Source organism: Bufo bufo, chromosome 11, assembly GCF_905171765.1.
Source record: "Bufo bufo chromosome 11, aBufBuf1.1, whole genome shotgun sequence".
Classification (NCBI taxonomy): Eukaryota; Metazoa; Chordata; class Amphibia; order Anura; family Bufonidae; genus Bufo; species Bufo bufo.
The window spans coordinates 72,022,449-72,047,269 of record NC_053399.1 but is presented as its reverse complement, the minus strand read 5'-3'; the positions used below and the strand labels follow the sequence as shown (position 1 = coordinate 72,047,269).

Sequence of the window (24,821 nt, the reverse complement as noted above, 5' to 3'; positions counted from 1 at the left end):
CGCCCTGCAGTAGTTCTGTGGGTGCTGCGCCTGCCTGTATAACCCGGGCGGCCGGCCCGGGGCCCGCCGCCCAGTGTTGCGTTTCTGCGCTGTGCTTCAGTGCCAGGCCAGCCCTACCCTCCATTGAGTCTCCTCCCCCTGAGTCTCCTCCCCGGGCGGCCGCACCGAACATGAGATTTCGCTAGGCTGCGCAGGCGCACAACGACGCCGAGATGCAGCAGGGAGAAGGCGCCGGAAAAGCTTTGGAAGAGCGCTGCGCGAAGAAGCCGGTGCCGGAAGTGGAAGATAAGATTTGTAAAAAAAAAAAGGTCTTCATATTTGCTCACCACGTTTGTGGTGAGTTCAGAACTTCAGAGTAGACTGAGAGTGGGGTCTGATGGGGGCTGGCTTTATAACTAACTCTGCTATATTTCTGTAGCCTGGAACCTCTGACTGCCCAGTTGGGCTGAAACTACTACACCCAGCATGTTCTGGCAGTAATAGTAAATGGATATTGGTGCAATTCTGAGCTACTAGTCTATATAATACATAATGTAGCAGAGCTGGTTTTACGTGGGAAATGCATTGCTGGTACCTGATGCTGACACCTGCAGTTCTGGGTAAAAGTACATAGTTATGGTTGAGGCAATTTGTTAACTCTGCTCTGCTACATCTGCTTATAAAGGGATGAACAGACTGCGCACATTGGGGTATACCTTCTTGTTCTTGCATTAGTCTTCAGCCTGTGGCTCTCTAGACCTGGTGGAAACACAAATTTAGGCATGCTGCTGTCTGGTGATGCTGGGAGTTGTAGTTGGGGCGTACATACAGGGGTCGCAGTTGTGCGCACTTACGTGACGTCACAATGTTATCAGCGCTGCAGGTCCGCAGGAAGTTGGGAACAGAGGCGCGCGGGAGCCACTGCTAGTCTGCCACTGCCCACTTGCCCAGTAGTCTGACTCTATACTACAGTCACTCACCCCACCTCGTTCTCTCTCTCTCTGCCAGCCTGAGCCAGGCCCAGGAGCAGCGCTCATTCAGCCAGCCAGAGCCCACACTGAGCCCAGCCAGCCTCCAGCATTCAGCCTTGACAATTGCCACAGACTTTCAGCGGGTCGATTCAGCAGCTTTCAGCCTGAGCCAGGTCAGGTAAGAGTTACTATCTCGCCTTGGTATGTTCTGCATATTATTATATGTGAGCTGGCCTGGTATAAGTAATAGTGTTGAGCGCGAATATTCGAATTGCGAATTTTTTTCTCGAATATCGCAATTTCGAGATTTCGCGAATATTTAGAATATCGTTCTATATATTCGCGAAATCGAATATTCTTTTTTTTTCTTTTTTTTTTTATTATATTTTTTTCTTTCCCACTTCCCTAAAGTTGTTCTTACCTGTCCTTTGGATTCCTGGCTTCCTGGCTGCTCCAGTCAGTGGCGTTTTCAACTTACTGCTATATTCCATATTAGCTAAATTACAATCTAATCTATATGTGTATTTTACGAAATTTCGCAATAGTCCCAATTGCGATGCGAGTAATATAACACGAAATATTCGCATGAAGATTTCAACTTAGCACTGCTATACTCCATATTCTAGCCTAATATGGAATATAGCTGTGCTAAGTTAGCACTGCTATATTCCATATTAGGCTAGAATATGGAGTATAGCAGTGCTAAGTTGAAATCTTCATGCAAATATTTCGTGTTATATTAGTCGCATCGCAATTTCGACTTTTTCAAATGTTCCTAATATTGCTCTAACTTCGTCTTTTAGAAATTTCGTAATATTGCTCTAACTTCGTCTCTTAGAATATTACGAAATTTCGTAAAATACACATATAGATTGTAATTTAGCTAATATAGTGCTATAATCCCTTTTTTTTCCTGTAATTTTTTTTTGCCTCTTCTGAACTTAAGTTTTGTAAAATATGTACACTATTAAAAATTATTACTATAGCAGTATATTAGCTTAAATACAATCTATGTGTATTTTACGAAATTTCGTAATATTGCTCTAACTTCGTCTTTTAGAATATTACGAATATTCTAAAAGACGAAGTTAGAGCAATATTAAGAACATTTGCAAAAGTCGAAATTGCGATGCGAGTAATATAACACGAAATAGTCGCATGAAGATTTCAACTTAGCACAGCTATATTCCATATTAGGCTAGAATATGGAATATAGCAGTGCTAAGTTTAAATCTTCATGTGACTATTTCGTGTTATATTACTCGCACCGCAATTTCGACTTTTGCAAATGTTCTTAATATTGCTCTAACTTCGTCTTTTAGAATATTCGTAATATTCTAAGAGACGAAGTTAGAGCAATATTACGAAATTTCGTAAAATACACATATTAGCCTAGCCATAGTCATTAGCATATGAACGTTGCCTTATACTATCAAGATAAATATTCGCAATATGCGAAAAAATAATTTCGCGATAATTGGAATAATTGCGAATATTCGATTTCGACGAATATAACACGAATATTCATGCGAATATTCGCGAAATATTGCGAAATCGAATATGGCACCTCCCGCTCATCACTAATAAGTAATACATCTTCTGGTATATTAAGATGTATAACTTATACCAGCTGTACATATATACCCATATAAGGAGATACCTAGGTTATATCATCAGCGTGGTCCACTATATCGCTATATACAAGAAGATGTTATACCGAATATCATCATGCTTGCCTAGTTTTACTTTGTGACCTTGTTAACTATTGTTGTTTCTTCCAGCTTCAATGTGATCCTGAATCTATTATGTCTACCGTGCCATCCGAAATCCACCGTTCTCTCCTGAATAACGCTAAGTACTTGTTTACCCCCACAAAATCACAATGGTACTACACCTAATGTCTATAAACGTAAGGGGTTTAAATTCCCCCTACAAGCGCTCTGCGCTATGGAATGATGCTAATAGGAGCAAGTGTGATATACTGCTAGTTCAAGAAACTCATTTATTGGCCAAAGATACCGGTAAATGTTCTAATAGACACTACCCACATCTTTATTTTGCATCTTCAGAGGTTAAAAAAGCTGTGGTTCTTATAGGGGTCAGACGCTCGGTCCAATTTAAAGCACATCAAACTATTATTGATCAAGCGGGACGATATATTATTCTCCTTTGCTCCATAAATCATGCTGAATATACTATAGCTAATGTTTCTTTCCTTACAAGGTTCTTTAAAAAATTATTGAATTCTGCCAGGGGTTCCATCATTCTAGGCGGGGATTTTAATTTGCCCATTGACCCTTCTCTGGAATGCTCCAAGAAAACGGTGGGTCATCGACCTGCGTTGGGTAAGCTACTCAAAACTACTCCCCTACAGGATGTATGGAGGTACCAGCATGCGACAGAAAGGGATTACACCTTTATGTCCCAGGTTCATATCTCCCAGTCTAGAATCGACTACTTCCTTATCTCCAAAGACCTCCTCCATAAAACCACTCACACCGCAATAGGCAATATTACATGGTCTGATCACGCTCCAACCTATCTCCATATCTCAGATAACTATCCTAATCCTAACCCGCCGCTTTGGCGCCTTAACTCATATTTGCTGAGAGATGAAAACCGATACCAACTATTCTCTAAAGCTTTAGACGAATACTTTGTTCTTAATTAAACTTCAGATGTCAATATCTCCACATTATGGTGCGCCCATAAAAGCTTCATGAGAGGTCTTTTCATTCAGACTGCGTCTAAAATTAAGAAACAAAGAGATAAACAAATGCAAGAAATCTTAGCTCGAGTAGCAGAGGTGGAAGCATGATTTAAGGCAGCCCATACAGATACATTATCAGCTCAACTCACAGATTTGTGCTTTCAACTTCTCTCTTTCCTGCTCTGCAAATATGAAAAGGCCCTAACCCGTTTGAAGGCAAAGTGGTATCACTTAGGAGATAGAGCTGGTGCTATGCTAGCTCGTAGACTGAAAAAAAGGGAGGTAGCCTCCCGCATAGAATCAATGAAGCAAAATAATGGAGAGATGACTACACACCCTGTTGATATTGCGGATGCATTTGCAGATTACTATAGTTCCCTCTACAATTTGAAAAATGACAGCGGCACCCCACAACCCACCTCACATACCATACTGAATTTCTTAAAATCAGTATCTCTCCCGAGCATCGCCCCTCAAGATTTGGAATTGCTCAATACCCCCTTCTTGGAACTGGAAGTAGATACTGCTATAAAATCACTAAAACTGCATAAAGCCCCAGGCCCAGATGGCTTTTCGGGGGATTATTATAAAACCTTTAAAGTAAGCCTACTGCCATACCTTATGCGGCTCTTTAATGCATTTCTACTCCCGGGTAGTATACCCAAAGAAATGTTATGCGCTATCATCACGACAATCCCCAAACCAGGGAAACCTCATGATATCCCAGCAAATTTCTGCCCCATTTCTTTATTAAATAATGACCCAAAGTTATTTTCTAAGCTGTTGGCCTTGAGAATACAGCCCCTGCTTCCTCAATTGGTGTCCACTGATCAGGTTGGTTTCATCCCTGGCCGTCAATGTAGAGACGGAACCCGTAGAGTGATTGACCTACTTCAACTAGCGGATACCTCCGGTGCACCCACGATATTTGTGTCTCTTGATGCTGAAAAAGCTTTCGATAGGGTGCATTGGAGGTTTCTGACGGAGGTGTTGAATCATTTTGGGTTCCGGGGACCTATTCTGTCAGCTATTTTAAATCTATACTCCCTTCCATCAGCTCGTGTATTGGCATCCGGCTTTTATTCCAAAAGTTTTGATATAACGAACGGTACCAGACAAGGTTGCCCTTTATCACCATTGGTGTTTGCGCTGGTGATGGAACCCCTGGCTGAAAGAATCCGCTCGAATCCAGGTATTCTAGGTATACATGTGGGGAATACATCACACAATATAGGACTATACGCGGATGATGTTCTGCTATCACTTACTAACCCAGAGAAATCTCTCCCAAATGTCATGGTAGTTTTAAAGGAATATGCACAAGCCTCTTTCTATAAACTTAATGTCACAAAATCGCATATTCTCCCATTTGCGATTCAAGACGCTCTCAAAAGGGAGCTTCTGGCGAAAGCTCCATTTCAATGGGCGGAGGATGGCATAATATACCTGGGCATTTGACTAATGCCTCGAATTATTAAATTTAGTGAGGAGTAACTTAAATTCCCTGAGAACAGAATTACTAGCGGATTATGCAGAATATTCTAAGCTGTTTATGTCATGGTTGGCCAGAATTAATGCGGTCAAAATGATGATTTTACCTAAGATTCTCTATAAACTTAGATGTATACCCATTATCATACCACAAAAAATATTAAGATCGTTGCAGTCGGACCTTTTAAGATTTATATGGGGTAACAAAACACCTAGAGTGGACCGACGAGCCCTATACCCAAAGCTGAGAGAGGGAGGTTTGGGGGTCCCGGATCTCACTCGTTATTACAAAGCCTCATTGAACAAACGAAGGAGTGGTGGGCGCCTTCCTCGCCACAGAGATGGCATGAATTAGAATCCACCTACACAAAACTGGGCTCTCTCCCAGGCTTTCTTGCTGCCCATTCCCTAGAGGCGCCTAAACTTTCGCCCCCCCTCTCTTGACTATGCGGGCGGCAGCTTGGACCTGGTGCCATTATATAGAGGAAGGGAAGCTTTTCTCTCCTACGAGATCTGAGATCCCATTGGTTGCTCTCACGTATGGGGTTTCTGATCTCTCATTGGATAAATGGGAGAAAGCGGGTATTATATGTCTGGAACAGCTACAGTATATGAAGGTGATACCATGAAAACATTTGAGACCTTGCATCAAACCTATGGAATACCTAATACTTGTTTTTATCAATACCTCCAAGTTAGGCATATGCTACACAGAACGAGACCTCCCATTGATTCATTGACTAGAACTACCTCTTTTAGTAAGTATTTCATTAGTAAGACAGGTCAGGGGAAAGGCCTGGCGACTGCGTATCATGCACTTGACCCTACATTAGAAACAAAGCTTAACTTTATGGAGAAGTGGGAAGAAGAGTTGGGGAGCTCTTGGACGGTCGAGGAGTGGAGGGATGCTTTCCATTGGACGATAGCTACTGCCAAATACATTAATCACATTGAACAAAATAGGAAAATACAGCTTAGATGATACTTGACTCCAGCCCGTATAGCTCACATGGACCCTGAATACAGCTCAAATTGCTGGAGGAACTGTGGGGAAAAGGGAAGCTTATCCCATATGTGGTGGTCATGCCCTATTATTCTCCCTTTTTGGAGGAAGATTTTTGACCTTATCTCGACGGTGGCGGGCTTCCTGATACCCCTCGACCCTTCATTAGCTGTGCTATCCATTGGAATAGGAGATCTACCTTATTCCCATAGACCGGTTATAATGGGCATTCTCTTAGCTGCAAGGAAGCTTATTGCGACCTCCTGGAAACTGCCCATTACTCCTCAGTTAGCTGATGTGATCTCTCTAGTAAATCAATATATGCAGCATGAATATATATATATATGCAGATTCTTACTCTGACCACTTAAAAGCTCACAAAAGATGGGACTTGTGGAACTCCTGTCTGTTTGCAGCTAAAATCTCCTCTTTGGCTTTGTAGTGACTGATAGTGTGGTATACATGGTGGGAGAGAACGGTGGATAGACAACTGTGTAGGAAACAACTATATAGTGGCACGCTATAGAATAAATTATATCTCGTAGAAGGATCACAAGTTCTGGACTTCAATGTATTAGTATGTTCTTGGATTGACTATGGTACAATCTGATGTACAGTACAGACCAAAAGTTTGGACACACCTTCTCATTCAAAGAGTTTTCTTTATTTTCATGACTATGAAGGCATCAAAACTATGAATTAACATATGTGGAATTATATACCGAACAAACAAGTGTGAAACAACTGAAAATATGTCATATTCTAGGTTCTTCAAAGTAGCCACCTTTTGCTTTGATTACTGCTTTGCACACTCTTGGCATTCTCTTGATGAGCTTCAAGAGGTAGTCACCTGGAATGGTCTTCCAACATTCTTGAAGGAGTTCCCAGAGATGCTTAGCACTTGTTGGCCCTTTTGCCTTCACTCTGCGTCCAGCTCACCCCAAACCATCTCGATTGCGTTCAGGTCCGGTGACTGTGGAGGCCAGGTCATCTGGCGCAGCACCCCATCACTCTCCTTCATGGTCAAATAGCCCTTACACAGCCTGGAGGTGTGTTTGGGGTCATTGTCCTGTTGAAAAATAAATGATGGTCCAACTAAACGCAAACCGTATGGAATAGCATGCCGCTGCAAGATGCTGTGGTAGCCATGCTGGTTCAGTATGCCTTCAATTTTGAATAAATCCCCAACAGTGTCACCAGCAAAGCACCCCCACACCATCACACCTCCTCCTCCATGCTTCACGGTGGGAACCAGGCATGTAGAGTCCATCCGTTCACCTTTTCTGCGTCGCACAAAGACACAGTGGTTGGAACCAAAGAGCTCAAATTTGGACTCATCAGACGAAAGCACAGATTTCCACTGGTCTAATGTCCATTCCTTGTGTTCTTTAGCCCAAACAAGTCTCTTCTGCTTGTTGCCTGTCCTTAGCAGTGGTTTCCTAGCAGATATTCTACCATGAAGGCCTGATTCAAACAGTCTCCTCTTAACAGTTGTTCTAGAGATGTGTCTGCTGCTAGAACTCTGTGTGGCATTGACCTGGTCTCTAATCTGAGCTGCTGTTAACCTGCAACTTCTGAGGCTGGTGACTCAAATGAACTTATCCTCCGCAGCAGAGGTGACTCTTGGTCTTCCTTTCCTGGGGCGGTCTACATGTGAGCCAGTTTCTTTGTAGCGCTTGATGGTTTTTGTGACTTCATTTGGGGACACTTTGAAAGTTTTCCCAATTTTTCGGACTGACTGACCTTCATTTCTTAAAGTAATGATGGCCACTCGTTTTTCTTTACTTAGAATTTGTATTATGGCAAGAAAAAAGCAGCCAACAGTCTATTCAGTAGGACTATCAGCTGTGTATCCACCTGACTTCTCCACAACGCAACTGATGGTCCCAATCCCATTTATAAGGCAAGAAATCCCACTTATTAAACCTGACAGGGCACACCTGTGAAGTGAAAACCATTTCAGGGGACTACCTCTTGAAGCTCATCAAGGGAATGCCAAGAGTGTGCAAAGCAGTAATCAAAGCAAAAGGTGGCTACTTTGAAGAACCCAGAATATGACATTTTCAGTTGTTTCACACTTGTTTGTTATGTATATAATTCCACATGTGTTAATTCATAGTTTTGATGCCTTCAGTGTGAATCTACAATTTTCATAGTCATGAAAATAAAGAAAACTCTTTGAATGAGAAGGTGTGTCCAAACTTTTGGTCTGTACTGTATACCTGACCACATACCGTCCACACACAGGACAAGCTGCAGTTATATAGAGTAACTATACAGCCATATACCTGACCACATACCGTCCACACACAGGACAAGCTGGGGAGGGAGGGGGGCCGCACTGGCCACCAATGAATTTAATACTGGGGAGGGGGGGGCCGCACTGGCCACCAATGAATTTAATACTGGGGAGGGGGGGGGGGGCCGCACTGGCCACCAATGAATTTAATACTGGGGAGGGAGGGGGGGGGGTCTGCCCCTGCTGCCTGGCAGCACCTGATCTCTTACAGGGGGCTATCATACGCACAATTAACCCCTCAGGTGCGGCACCTGAGGGGTTAATTGTGCTGATTACAGCCCCCTGTAAGAGATCGGGTGGTGCCAGGCAGCAGGGGACAGTTATGTGCACAGTTCTTAGTATATTCTAACTTGAAGCGTCCCCATCACTATGGGAACACCTCTGTGTTAGAATATACTGTCGAATCTGAGTTTACACATCTAACTCAAATCCGATGGTATATTCTAACATAGAGGCGTTCCATGGTGATGGGGACGCTTCAAGTTAAAATATACCATCGGATTGGAGAAAACTCTGATCCGATGGTATATAATCGGCACACACGCACCCTGCTGTGTGTGTGGAGTGTGTGCTGATTGGTTTGTGCGCCGCGTGTGTGCTGAGTGGTTTGTGCGCTGCGCATGCGCACTTAACAAATCGGCACACACGCAGACAGATGTAGTCAGAGTAATAGGGGAATGAAGGGGGCAGGGAAGTTTCCCCGCATCAGCTGCCTGCAGCTCGGGATGACAGAGGACGGCACATAGGGATGGATATGGCCTCTCACCTCCACTCACAGAGACTGCCGCCGGACTCACATGTATGGGCGCTGCAGGCGGTGTCCATACGTGCGTGCCGATTGGCCAGCGCGCCGCGCATGCGCACTTAACAAATCGGCACACACGCATTGACACCACGCACACAGGGCTTTTATTAGTATAGATACTTATTTTGTTTTTGCCCCCCCATTTTTAACTGTGGTATCTTTGTGCCCTCCCTATATATTGTTCCTAGAGTCACCACTGCTGGCCCTCTATGACAGGGCATGCGAACCGTGGCATTTAACCCCTCGGGGGCTGCACCCGAGGGGTTAATTGCCGCGGTTCGGCGGATCGCATGCTCTGTTATTGAGGCCGCCGGCACCCGTTGCCTACACTTAAATTAATGTGTTAATTACATTCATTGGTGGCACAGTGCTCCCCCTTGTATTATACATCATAACCATTGGTGGTGCAGTGTGCTGTCCTCCCCCCAAATCCCCCAGTATTAGAATCAATGGTGGCGCAGTGGCCACAGGCGCCCCCCCCTTATTGTTATATTCATTGGTCGCAGTGTCCACAGGATCCCCTACCCTCCTCTTCATTGGTGGCAGTGGCAGTTTCGATCGGAGCCCCAGCAGTGTAATCGCGGGGCTGTGATCGGTTACCATGGCAGCCAGGACACTACTGAAGCCCTCCATGGTAAGCTCCATGCTGCCGTGTGCACAAAGTCCAGGGCAGCAGGGAGAGTGTAAGATCCTATTCACTGTAATAGATCTCTATCAGGGGGAATAGGACAAGGGTTCTAGCCCTAAGGGGTTAATAATTATTAAATAAAAAGTTTTAAAAAAAAAAGTAAAAAAAACAAACACCAAAATATTAAGTTTAAATCACCCACTTTCCCAAATTTAAATATAAAATATATAAACAATTAAAAAAATAAACATATTGCCACGCCCGAAAAAGTGCAAACTGTTAAAATATCTCCTATGCAGTGAACGCCGTAACAGAAAAAAATAATCAAAACCGCACAATTCGCCATTTTTAGTCACCTTGTCTCCCCAAAAAATAGGATAGGACTGTTCTATTATGGGCCGGACCTTCCATAAAATGCGGAATGCACTCGGCTTTTTTGGTGCTTTATTTTTTTTAATGGTATCGAATGGTATAGAGTATCGCAATACTGTTTAAGGTATCGAAATCGAATCAAAATGTTGGTATCGTGACAACCCCAGTCAGCAGTTTATCTCATAGACATAACAATGGTGCGGAGCATAAAATAGTATAAACTCCATGTATAACTTGTGCCCCACATGTCTCAGTCCTGTACACATCTCTTATACTCACTGTAATATTTCTATCCTGCAGGCCGGACTGGACAGAGCCTCCATCAAGTGACTGAAGTGAGGACCAGACAGATGGTTATGCGACAGGTCAAGTATCTTCAGGGACTGGTTATTCCTTATTCCAGATGCCAACTGGATGCAGGAAGTATCTGGTAGATCATTACCACCCAAACTGTAAGAATAAGAAGATGAGATGTGGGTGAGGCGTCCACAGAGCGTTAGTATAAAATCTGTAGATTGTGACTGTGGAGAGAAAATGTCCCCGGCTGTTAGTAAAATCCATAAATGTCATCACTAGAAGCCGCCTCTTGTGTGTGGTGGATGTCAGGAATGGCGGCAGCTATATAATATGTCCATGTCCTAGAAATCCAGAACCCTGAGGAGTGTCCTCCCTTTATGGCATGTCATAAATCAGTGATGATGGCAGCACATGAATGTACAATAGTCATAAAGCTGGAGGAACTTGTGTCAGCGTCATCAGCTGCTGAGAGCTCTCCTTCCTCCATCTATTGTGGCCCTCAGTCTGCGGCCCCTGTGGCCTCCATTCTCCCTCCTCCACCATCTATTGTGGTTCCTGTGGCCTCCATTCTCCTTCCTCCACCATCTATTGTGGCCCCCATTCTCCTTCCTCCACCATCTATTGTGGCCCCTGTGGCCCCCGTTCTCCTCCTCACATTACTACAGGACACATGTGGCTCTGCCCTCGCTCAGTCAGTTATTTGGGGGATGGATTATTAGTAGACATTACACTACATTCAGGGTTTCTCTGGATTCTGCTGGTATTGATTATTACTTATTGATAACGAGCAGTAATCGTCTCCATTCTGAGTAAATTACAGCCGAGGTCATCAGTAATAATACCGCCATACAGCTGTAATGTAGTACAGGCAGAGATGAGCGCTCTATGGCGGTAAGGGCTCATGTACATATTACAGCTCTGTATAACCTGGGAGTTGCTCAGACCCATAATCCGCCCCATAGAAGCAGATGTGTCCTTCCTGTCCCTACAGATGTCTCTCAGGACATATAACACCTCCTCCACGTGGAGGCACAATGCAGGTTCTGATGAGGTCAGTCCTAGAACACTTACCTGTGTGTTATCCGGGGAGGGGGTCACTGCTCCCACGATGTGTTATACAGCAGGGGGCAGGTATTACTGATAGCGCTGCACTTCTCAGACATGAAGGACATTACTGATTGTGTTTTCATCCGACTGATGTGTTAAAGGGATCATCAGAACCTTTGTTATCATATAGGGGTCTGCTAAAGAATTTAAAGGGGTTATCCAAGAACTGGATATTGATGTCCTATCCACAGGACACATCATTAATATGAGATCTGTGGGGGTCCGACTCCTGGAACCTCCCAGCTGTACTCAGCGGAGCTCAGGAGAGCGCTGCCACCTCCTCACAGCTCACCAAGTACAGAGCAGTACAGTGTATAGTGGATGTGTTTGGTATTACAGAGCAGTACAGTGTATAGCGGATGTGTTTGGTATTACAGAGCAGTACAGTGTATAGCGGATGTGTTTGGTATTACAGAGCAGTACAGTGTATAGAGGATGTGTTTGGTATTACAGAGCAGTACAGTGTATAGCGGATGTGTTTGGTATTACAGAGCAGTACAGTGTATAGCGGATGTGTTTGGTATTACAGAGCAGTACAGTGTATAGAGGATGTGTTTGGTATTACAGAGCAGTACAGTGTATAGAGGATGTGTTTGGTATTACAGAGCAGTACAGTGTATAGAGGATGTGTTTGGTATTACAGAGCAGTACGGTGTATAGAGGATGTGTTTGGTATTACAGAGCAGTACAGTGTATAGAGGATGTGTTTGGTATTACAGAGCAGTACAGTGTATAGCGGATGTGTTTGGTATTACAGAGCAGTACAGTGTATAGAGGATGTGTTTGGTATTACAGAGCAGTACAGTGTATAGGGGATGTGTTTGGTATTACAGAGCAGTACAGTGTATAGTGGATGTGTTTGGTATTACAGAGCAGTACAGTGTATAGAGGATGTGTTTGGTATTACTGAGCAGTATAGTGAGTGTGTATGGTATTACAGAGCAGTACAGTGTATAGAGGATGTGTTTGGTATTACAGAGCAGTACAGTGTATAGCGGATGTGTTTGGTATTACAGAGCAGTATAGTAAATGTGTTTGGTATTACAGAGCAGTACATTGTATAGCATATGTGTTTGATATTACAGAGCAGTACAGTGTATAGTGGATGTGTTTGGTATTACAGAGCAATACAGTGTATAGTGGATGTGTTTGGTATTACAGAGCAGTACAGTGTATAGCGTATATGCTTGGTATTACAGCAGTACAGTGTACAGTGGATGTGTTTGGTATTAAAGAGCAGTAAAGTGTATAGTGGATGTGTTTGGTATTACAGAGCAGTACAGTGTATAGCGGATGTGTTTGGTATTACAGAGCAGTACAGTGTATAGCGGATGTGTTTGGGATTACAGAGCAGTACAGTGTATAGAGGATGTGTTTGGTATTACAGAGCAGTACAGTGTATAGCGGATGTGTTTGGTATTACAGAGCAGTACAGTGTATAGAGGATGTGTTTGGTATTACAGAGCAGTACAGTGTATAGTGGATGTGTTTGGTATTACAGAGCAGTACAGTGTATAGAGGATGTGTTTGGTATTACAGAGCAGTACAGTGTATAGCGGATGTGTTTGGTATTACAGAGCAGTACAGTGTATAGAGGATGTGTTTGGTATTACAGAGCAGTACAGTGTATAGGGGATGTGTTTGGTATTACAGAGCAGTACAGTGTATAGTGGATGTGTTTGGTATTACAGAGCAGTACAGTGTATAGAGGATGTGTTTGGTATTACAGAGCAGTATAGTGAATGTGTATGGTATTACAGAGCAGTACAGTGTATAGAGGATGTGTTTGGTATTACAGAGCAGTACAGTGTATAGCGGATGTGTTTGGTATTACAGAGCAGTATAGTAAATGTGTTTGGTATTACAGAGCAGTACATTGTATAGCATATGTGTTTGATATTACAGAGCAGTACAGTGTATAGTGGATGTGTTTGGTATTACAGAGCAATACAGTGTATAGTGGATGTGTTTGGTATTACAGAGCAGTACAGTGTATAGCGTATGTGCTTGGTATTACAGCAGTACAGTGTACAGTGGATGTGTTTGGTATTAAAGAGCAGTAAAGTGTATAGTGGATGTGTTTGGTATTACAGTGCAGAACATTGTATAGAGGATGTGTTTGATATTACAGAGCAGTACAGTGTATAGTGGATGTGTTTGGTATTACAGAGCAATACAGTGTATAGAGGATGTGTTTGGTATTACAGAGCAGTACAGTGTATAGTGGATGTGTTTGGTATTACAGAGCAGTATAGTGTATAGTGGATGTGTTTGGTATTACAGTGCAGAACATTGTATAGTGGATGTGTTTGGTATTACAGATCAGTGTTAAAAAGCAGGAAGTGCTCAACCCCATATGCAGTGGTGCATCTATACCAGGGGGGCAGATCCTGCACTTGTGGCCCGTTGCTAATGGCAATCCCCAGCAAAAATGCATACAATGGAGGATGCCTGCAGCGGACCACAAGTACCACAATGGACATCCTACACAGGATAGCAATTGTGTGGATGTGATAGACAGTCAAAATAACATAACAAAAACAAATACAGGTGCACTCTGCGGTCTTACTAACCCTCATACTGGTGTAAAATTGAGAATTAGCCAACATATCCTGCTTGGAGGACATGTCTGAGCCCAAGCACCGTGCCAAGGTTCCTCAAGTAGCTCGGGAACCTAACGCTAAACCTACCTGGGCCGTATGGGCAATACCAGGAGCCAGTGGGCGAATTACAGGTGCGCAAGGTCCGACTCAAAGCAATCTCCCAGTAACCTCCAGCATGTGACCATGCATACAATGGGAGGAGGCAGAGAGCTCTGAGCCCCACCCAAGACTGGCTGATATAGCCCGGGCCTCACATGTGCACCAGAATGCTGCCTGTGGATGGAAATAAAGGCACATTCAGACTAGGAGTTTCTACACCTCCAAAAATTCAAAATACAAACTACAAATTGGCGTGGTATTAAAAAGCAGGAAATGCTCAACCCCGTATGCAGTGGTGCATCTATACCAGGGGGCAGATCCTGCACTTGTGGTCCGTTGCTAATGGCAATCCCCAGCAAAAATGCATACAATGGAGGATGCCTGCAGCGGACCACAAGTACCACAATGGACATCCTACACAGGATAGCAATTGTGTGGATGTAATGTAGGTTTAGCGTTAGGTTCCCGAGCTACTTGAGAAACCTTGGCACGGTGCTCGGGCTCAGACATGTCCTCCAAGCAGGATATGTTGGCTAATTCTCAATTTTACACCAGTATGAGGGTTAGTAAGACCGCAGAGTGCACCTGTATTTGTTTTTGTTATGTTATTTTGACTGTCTATCACATCCACACAATTGCTATCCTGTGTAGGATGTCCATTGTGGTACTTGTGGTCCGCTGCAGGCATCCTCCATTGTATGCATTTTTGCTGGGGATTGCCATTAGCAACGGGCCACAAGTGCAGGATCTGAGGTTCAATTCTTGTTAAGAAGGCTTCAGGGCGTCCAAGAAAGTCCAGCAAGCGCCAGGATCATCTCCTAAAGAGGATTCAGCTGCGGGATCGGAGTGACACCAGTGCAGAGCTTGCTCAGGAATGGCAGCAGGCAGGTGTGAGCGCATCTGCGAGCACAGTGAGGCAAAGACTTTTGGAAGATGGCCTGGTGTCAAGAAGGACAGCAAAGAAGCCACTTCTCTAAAAAAAAAACATCAGGGACAGATTGATCTTCTGCAGAAAGTATGGTGAATGGACTGCTGAGGACTGGGGCAAAGTCATATTCCCTGATGAAGCCTCTTTCCGATTGTTTGGGGCATCTGGAAAAAGGCTTGTCCGGAGAAGAAAAGGTGAGCGCTACCATCAGTCCTGTGTCATGCCAACAGTAAAGAATCCTGAGACCATTCATATGTGGGTTTGCTTCTCATCCAAGGGAGTGGGCTCAATCACAATTTTGCCCAAAAACACAGCCATGAATAAAGAATGGTACCAAAACACCCTCCAACAGCAACTTGTTCCAACAATCCAACAACAGTTTGGTGAAGAACAATGCATTTTCCAGCACGATGGAGCACCGTGCCATAAGGAAAAAGTGATAACTAAGTGGCTCGGGGACCAAAACGTTGACATTTTGGGTCAATGGCCTGGAAACTCCCCAGATCTTAATCCCATTGAGAACTTGTGGTCAATCCTCAAGAGGCGGGTGAACAAACAAAAACCCACTAATTCTGACAAACTCCAAGAAGTGATTATGAAAGAATGGGTTGCTATCAGTCAGGAATTGGCCCAGAAGTTGATTGAGAGCATGCCCAGTCGAATTGCAGAGGTCCTGAAAAAGAAGGGCCAACACTGCAAATACTGACTCTTTGCATAAATGTCATGTAATTGTCGATAAAAGCCTTTGAAACGTATGAAGTGCGTGTAATTATATTTCACTACATCACAGAAACAACTGAAACAAATATCTAAAAGCAGTTTAGCAACAAACTTTGTGAAAACTAATATTTGTGTCATTCTCAAAACTTTTGGCCACGACTGTACATTTTCTTGTTATTCTTTTCTTAAAGGGGTTTTATGGGAATTAAGAAAATGAAAATACTTCATTATTACTCTGTTATAAATATATTCCCAAATACCTTTCATTAGTTATAATGGATTATTTTGTCTGGGGAGCAATCATCAGGAGAAATAAAATGGCCGCCGTGCTATTCGTACACACAGAACCTGTCCTAATCACACAGCAGGACAGTTTACATTACGACGCTGAGGTAAAGAGCTGCCTAATCCTCCTCTCTGCTCTGCTTGTCAGGGATTATGATCCTGAATACAGATGATAAGATCTTTAGCTGAATCTTTGTGGGAATGGAGTTCATGAAGAGACATGAAGTACGGAGAGGATGGACAGGACAGACTGTGGTAATGTGGGGCTGTAAACAAGTGCTGCTGCTCATTACCCACATCCCCACCTCCTCTCTGTACTTCATGTCTCCTCATAAACTCTATTCCTACAGAGGTTCATCAGAAGATCATATTAAACTGCATTCAGGATCATAATCCCTGACAAGTAAGAGAGGAAGATGGCGCAGCTTTTTAACTTGTCCTCCTGTGTAGGGTTGAGAGAACCCGAACTGCAAAGTGGACTTTTCCACTGAAAGTTTGGGGTTCAAGTGATTTTATTATTTTCCATTATAACATTAAATACCATAGTGAAATTGACAGGCATATAGATGCACTATGATTACATCAAGTTGTTATAAAAGTAAAGTGCAAGTGCCATAGCAGGGCTCCAGATGGCGACCTAGAATTGCTAAATGGCGACAAGACTTTGTAGTCTTGTCGCCATTTGCGCCTAGACCCGCCGCTGCTCTGCCGCTTTCACAAACTGACATGGCACGCGCTGCTGTCAGCGCGTGCCATGTTCTTCTCAACAGCACAGGGGAGAAGGAGGCAGTCCCTCCCCCCCTGTGCCGCTGCCACCAATGGGCTGATAGCAGGGAGGAGGAGAGGAGGGGCTGTGGCCACTGCACCACCAATGAATATCCTTTATGTTTAATACAAACACAGGCTGTTGGTGCTGGCCATATCCCATACCCGGCACCCAGCCTCGATGACTGCTCGCTGCGATCCGCTGCTATTAACCCCTCAGGTGCGGCACCTGAGGGGTTAATAGCGGCGGATCGCAGCGTGCAGTCATAGAGGTTAGGTGCCGGGTATGGGATATGGCCGGCACCCGCAGCGCAGCCTGGGTTTGTATTAAACATAAAGGATATTCATTGGTGGCACAGTGCACCGAACCCCAGCCCCCCAACCCTAGTACTATAAAGTAAAATCATTGGTGGCGCAGTGCGCCCCCAACCCCCCCTTCCAAGTATTATAATCATTGGTGGTGCAGTGGCAGTTCCGATCGGAGCCCCAGCATTGTAATCCTGGGGCTCCGATCTGTTACCATGGCAGCTAGGACGATGGCAGCTAGGACGCTACTGAAGCCCTGGCTGCCATAGTTAGCTCCCTGCTGCTGTGTGTACTATGCACAGGGCAGCAGAGAGAGTATGAAGTCCAATTCACCCTGATAGAGCTCTATATGGGTGAATAGGACAAGGGATAAAAGATCCCAGGTTCTAGACCCTAAGGGGGGAAATAGTTATTAAATAAAAAGTAAAAAAAAAAACGCCAAAATATTACGTTTAAATTACCCCCTTGCCCAATTTTACATATAAAATATATAAACAATAAAAAAAATTACATATCGCCACGCCCGAAAAAGTGCGAACTATTAAAATATTTTAAAATCTCTCCTATGCGGTGAATGCCAGAACAGAAAAAAAAAAAAATGTAATTTGCCATTTTTTTGTCACCTTGCTTCGACAAAAATTAGGTTAGGACTGTTCTATTATAGTCCAGGCGTTCCATAAAATCTGGAATGCACGCAGCTTTTTTGGGATTTTATTTTTTTTCACGTGGTATCGAGTATCGCAATACTTTTTTCTGGTATCGAAATCGAGTCAAAATTTTGGTATCGTGACAACCCTAGGTAAGACGTGTGTTTTTTTTTTATTATACCGTAATTAAATGTATTTTAAATTGGCGACTAAAAATTTTAATTTGGCTCCTAAATTTTCAGGTTAGGAGCCAATGATATATTTTTTTGTCTAGAGCCCTGCATAGTGCAAAAAGTGCGAGTGAATGGTGCCAAAAGTGAACACACTAAATTAATTTAATGGTTTTATATATTTATTTAATCATGATTATTATGTATTTAGGTTCACTATTTATCATACACTACATTTAGAGTTATGAAAATTACAAGACTAAACATATATGTATGTATTAAAGGGGTTGTCCGAGTTCTGAGCTGAACCCGGACATACAGTACAAACCAAAAGTTTGGACACACCTTCTCATTCAAAGAGTTTTCTTTATTTTCATGACTATGAAGGCATCAAAACTATGAATTAACACATGTGGAATTATATACATAACAAACAAGTGTGAAACAACTGAAAATATGTCATATTCTAGGTTCTTCAAAGTAACCACCTTTTGCTTTGATTACTGCTTTGCACACTCTTGGCATTCTCTTGATGAGCTTCAAGAGGTAGTCACCTGAAATAGTCTTCCAACAGTCTTGAAGGAGTTCCCAGAGATGCTTAGCACTTGTTGGCCCTTTTGCCTTCACTCTGCGGTCCAGCTCACCCCAAACCATCTCGATTGGGTTCAGGTCCGGTGACTGTGGAGGCCAGGTCATCTGGCGCAGCACCCCATCACTCTCCTTCATGGTCAAATAGCCCTTACTTTCAAAGTTTTCCCAATTTTTCAGCTGACTGACTGACCTTCATTTCTTAACCACTTCCCATCTGGGCCCTTTGCCCCCTTCCTGACCAGGCCAAATTTTGCAAAACTGACATATCTCACTTTAAGTGGTAATAACTTTGGAACGCCTTTATTTTTCCAAGTCATTCAGAGATTGTTTTCTCGTGACACATTGTACTTCATGATAGTCATAAATTTGAGTCAAAATATTTCACCTTTATTTATGAAAAAATCCCAAATTTACCCAAAAATTTGAAAAATTCGCAATTTTCTAAATTTCAATTTCTCTGCTTTTAAAACAGAAAGTGATACCTCATAAAATATTTATTATTTAACATTCCCCATATGTCTACTTTATGTTGGCATCATTTTGGAAATGTCATTTTATTTTTTTAGGACGTTAGAAGGCTTAGAAGTTTAGAAGCAATTCTTCAAATTTTTAAGAAAATTGCCAAAACCCACTTTATAAGGACCAGTTCAGGTCTGAAGTCACTTTGTGGGGCCTACATAGTGGATACCCCCATAAATGACCCCATTGTAGAAACTAAACCCCTCAAGGTATTCAAAACCGATTTTACAAACTTTGTTAACCCTTTAGGCGTTCCACAAGAATTAAAGGAAAATGGAGATCAAATTTTTAAATTTCACTTTTTTGGGCAGATTTTCCATTTTAATCAATTTTTTTCTTTAACACATCGATGGTTAACAGCCAAACAAAACTCAATATTTATTACCCAGATTCTGCGGTTTACAGAAACACCCCACATGTGGTCGTAAACTGCTGTATGGGCACACGGCAGGGCGCAGAAGATAAGGAACTCCACATGGTTTTTAGATGCCATGTCCCATTTGAAGCCCCCTGATGCACCCTTACAGTAGAAACTCCCAAGAAGTGACCCCATTTTGGAAACTAGGGGATAAGGTGCCAGTTTTATTAGTACTATTTTTGGGTACATATGATTTTTTGATCATTCATTATAACACTTTATGGGGCAAGGTGACCAAAAAATTGGTTGTTTTAGCACAGTTTCTATTTATTTATTTTTACAGCGTTCACCTGAGGGGTTCAGTCAAGTGACATTTTTATAGAGCAGATTGTTACAGACGTGGCGATACCTAATATGTATACTTTTTCTCATTTATTAAAGTTTTACACAATAATAGCATTTTTGAAACCAAAAAATTATGTTTTAATGTGTCCATGTTCTGAGAGCTATAGTTTTTTATTTTTTGAGAGATTTTCTTATGTAGGGGCTCATTTTTTGCGGGATTAGGTCATGTGATATTTTTATAGAGCTGGTTTTTACGGACGCGGCAATACCTAATATGTATACTTTTTTTTATTTGTTTCACTTTAACACAATAATAGCATTTTTGAAACCAAAAAAATGATGTTTTAGTGTCTCCATGTTCTAAGAGCTATAGTTTTTTTATTTTTTGAGAGATTTTCTTATGTAGGGGCTCATTTTTTGCGGGATGAGGTGACGGTTTTATTGGTACCATTTTGTGGGACATACGCGTTTTTGATCACTTGGTGTTGCACCTTTTGTGATGCAAGGTGACAAAAATTGCTTGTTTTGACATCGTTTTTTTTATTTATTTTTTACGGTGTTCACCCGAGGGGTTAGGTCATGTGATATTTTTATAGAGCTGGTTTTTACGGACGCGGCAATACTAAATATGTCTATTTTATTTTATTTTTTCTATTTTTTTTTTTTTTTTTTATTCCTTACTTGGGATTTTTGTTTTTTTTACATGTGAAACTTTTTTTTATTTTATTTTTTCAACCCTTTATTTTATTTTTATTTTATTTTACACTTTTCGTCCCCCATAAGGTCATACAAGACCTCTGGGGGACATTTACTTCACTTTTTTTTTTTTTTTTACACTGTTGATTTCTCCTGTAACTGGGGCTGACATAGTAGCCCCAGTTACAGGACAAATGCACCCCTATAGAGGCTGTACAGCAGCAATCCTGCGCTGTACAGCCTCACAGCAGGGCTGATCGAGGTCTCTGAGAGACCTCACACAGCTCCTGCACAATCCGGTCACGGCGGTCACATGACCGCCGGGCCGGAACAGGAAGCGCACAGCGCTTCCTTCTCTGCAGACACAGCGCTCGGTGAGCGCTGTGTCTGCAGCGATCGTGAAGGCAGGGACACCTGGGCACTGTCCCTGCCTTGTCTTAGGGTTGCCCTGCTGTCACTGACAGCGGGCAACCCGATCAGCAGCTGCACGATTAGCGTGCAGCTGCTATTTCTGACAGGACGTTTTAAAACGTGCTGTCAGAAATAGACGTCCACCCATAGGACGTTTATATCCTATGGGCGGACGTGAGGCGGTTAAAGTAATGATGGCCACTCGTTTTTCTTTACTTAGCTGCTTTTTTCTTGCCATAATACAAATTCTAACAGTCTATTCAGTAGGACTATCAGCTGTGTATCCACCTGACTTCTCCTCAATGCCACTGATGGTCCCAACCCCATTTATAAGGCAAGAAATCCCACTTATTAAACCTGACAGGGCACACCTGTGAAGTGAAAACCATTTCAGGGGACTACCTCTTGAAGCTCATCAAGAGAATGCCAAGAGTGTGCAAAGCAGTAATCAAAGCAAAAGGTGGCTACTTTGAAGAGCCTAGAATATGACATATTTTCAGTTGTTTCACACTTGTTTGTTATGTATATAATTCCACATGTGTTAATTCATAGTTTTGATGCCTTCAGTGTGAATCTACAATTTTCATAGTCATGAAAATAAAGAAAACTCTTTGAATGAGAAGGCGTGTCCAAACTTTTGGTCTGTACTGTACCTCCATTTTCACCCAGGCAGCCCCCCTGACTTGAGTATCGGAACAGTTCATACTCCGATGCTCTCCTTTGCCCTGCGCTAAATCGCGCAGGCCAAAGTCATTTTTTGGAGATCCGGTGACGTACTGGACTCTGCATGGGGCTGACAGGAAGCCCGGTGACGTCACCGGCACTGATGGTTGGGCTTTAGCGCTGCCCTAGCCAGTAAAACGGCTGGGCAGTGCTAAAGCACGCCCATCACAGCCGGTGACGTCTTTGAACACACTGCCGGGCGGAAGCTTTCATGTGTGCGATTGTAAACAAAAGAGCCTTTGCCCTGCGCGATCTAGCGCAGGGTAAAGGAGAGCATCGGAGCATGAACTGCTCCAATGCTCAAGTCAGGGGGGCTGCCGGGGTGAAATTATGGGTATGCTTCAGCTCTGAACCCGGACAACCCCTTTAACTGTGTTCTGTGATGAATTATGTCTTTTAGATATTTAGGAGCTATGAATTATAGTGTTCCATTGGGTACAATTATTATAAGCGTGATCAAGTCAGCTCCTATAAAATATGTATTTTAGGTTCTGACTAATGAATACCGGGTCACCTATTATTGTGGGTAAAGTTGCCCATTCCCAACATGGCGCAGACCGTCCCTCTTGAGGCGGTAACATCATCCTATCTTTGCGCGGTGCTTGCACTGTGTTCCGATCATGTGATTATGTCATGTGATGAACGTCACGTGACCTTTGTGGTGACGAGGTTCGGATCATCATCGCAAGACTAACCAGTGATTCCAATTAGCCCAGGTGCTTTATGAGTGGACTTAATGGAAGGGGTATATATAGGAAGGATAGTGGATGGTTTGAAATGCCCTCTGAGGAAGCGCGTTTGTGAAACGTACGTCGGGCTCTTGGGCCCCCCCAGTTTGGTCAGTATTCTACATCTTACTACTCAGCATTACTATTTATTATTATTTAATTCCATTTAGTCTTTTCCTGGACCACCAATGCATGTATTTTAGTGGTGTTTGGCCAGGTGTCCTCAATAATTGGGTGGTTGGCTGTTATTCCAGCCGATCCTTGGTACTTTACATATACTTATTTTACTGTGGATTGGCCTCCCTCTGTCACCACTACCTACATGATATTGGCTTGTGGGTAGAACTAGTTATGACAGTTATGGGATTGTGTTCACATGGAGATTACTGCCCGATTTGTGCTTGTCTAGCTCTACCACTTTGGGATCAATAGATTACTTCTACTTTTTGGGATTTGTTACATATCCTTCTTATTATTTACAGTCTATTTTTTCCCTCCACATTAATCTATATCAGAATTGATATCTTATTGTTACTGATCTGATCTACCATCCTGGGGGGGATTGTTCTGCATCCCAGCACTTCTCACATTGATATTTTATTATAGTCATTATATAACTTTTGTGTTGTATACGTCCTTGTTTTGGATTCAATAATAAAGATTTGTATTATATCTTGATATGTGTGGTATTTTTGATTTGGAGCTGTCTATCAGGCTTCCACACGTTATATCCTAGCATTATATTTGTGTAGTCTTAATAAATTGGCGCCTAAGTAGTGATGGACGCACATCGGCCGGGGCGATTTGCGAACACGACCAAATGTTCGCGAACCGCTCGCGGCGGGCCACATTCACTTTAATGGCAGGAAAAAACCTTCAGGTCATATTTGCAGCCATGGAATACTTAGTAGAAGTGCACAAATAGTCCCACAACATGGACAGTGACATACTAGAGGGGGATCAATGAATAAAATTCCCACAAAAAATATGTATCTTAATCAGGGGACATTTTTATGCGTGTTAACGGGAAATTCTTAGAAATGTGCCCTGCTGGAGCCTAGAAAAATTACATTTTCGGCCACAAGAGTACGGACCTTAAAATTTAGGCATTCACCGGACAGAAAATAAATTGTGATTATGTTGCTCGAGGTACTTTATGCGGTCAATGGATAAAAAATTTACTGTAGGCCAGTGGAGTACAGGCCCCAAACATTAGGCATTCACCGGACAGAAAAGATCAAGTGATTATTGGCTGGTGGTAAATTAGGCGGTCAGTGGATATCAGTTTTACTGCAGGCCAGTGATATATCACACCAGTTGAAATAATTTGTTCGAATAGCGTTTGTCCCTCTGTGTAGCTGAGGTAATGCAGCAGAACCTAACACAAATGCTGCACTACCCAAATGCACTATATAGAAAGTATAACAAACACATGCCTACACGGCTACTAACCACTCTTGTCCCAGACAATAGAGAGGGCCTTGCGGTTCGCCCGGCGGTCATTTCGCGGCGAACTTTGCGTGTTCGCGATTCGCCAAACATATGGAGATATTCACGCCCGCCATATTCTTTTACATTGTGAAGAACTTTGACCCATGACACATACATCAGGTGGTACAGGACAGCCAATTGAGATGTTTCAGCACATGGACATACCCCCTAACTTATAAATAAACCAGATCTGGCCGCCATTTTACATTCAGTGTTTTGCCAGTGTAGGGAGAGGTTGCTGTGTGGAGCAGGGACAGGCTGTTAGGGACACCAAACGCTAGCTAATAGGGCCACAAAAGTCATTTTAAGGACTAGTATAGGTGTGCTATCGATAGGTGTCATACACAGAGGGGTGCGATATACTTATAGTGTAAGGCAAATAGATTGCTGTATTTGTGTGAGGGGAGGCTCCCTCACACAGTATTTAACCTCCTCCGGACCGCCTAACGCAGGATTGCGGTCCGGAGGCGGCAGCCCTGCGCTCAGCGACGCATATACGCGTCATCTCGCGTGAGCACACAGGCGCGCGCGTTCACAGGATCGGAAGGTAAGAGAGTGGATCTCCAGCCTGCCAGCGGCGATCGTTCGCTGGCAGGCTGGAGATGCGATTTTTTTTAACCCCTAACAGGTATATTAGATGCTGTTTTGATAACAGCGTCTAATATACCTGCTACCTGGTCCTCTGGTGGTCCCTTTTGCTTGGATCGACCACCAGAGGACACAGGTAGCTCAGTAAAGTAGCACCAAACACCACTACACTACACTACACCCCCC

At 43.1% G+C, this 24,821-nt stretch overlaps 2 protein-coding genes across 3 annotated transcripts in view; both read right to left on the bottom strand.

Moving 5' to 3' along the window:
* Positions 1–24,821, bottom strand: part of LOC120981622 (NACHT, LRR and PYD domains-containing protein 3-like) — a 3,400,916-nt gene that overhangs the window by 3,011,871 nt on the left and 364,224 nt on the right. The window lies entirely within an intron of this gene.
* LOC120981624 (ribonuclease inhibitor-like) overlaps positions 1–24,821 on the bottom strand; it is a 323,009-nt gene that overhangs the window by 21,910 nt on the left and 276,278 nt on the right. Inside the window, exon 5 of one of the 2 annotated variants that reach the window (XM_040411195.1) lies at positions 10,538–10,708. The exons of the other annotated variant lie outside the window; for it this stretch is intronic. Coding sequence (XP_040267129.1) covers positions 10,538–10,708 — 171 coding nt within the window. The remainder of the gene's footprint in view (positions 1–10,537; positions 10,709–24,821) is intronic. 2 annotated transcript variants of the gene reach the window in all.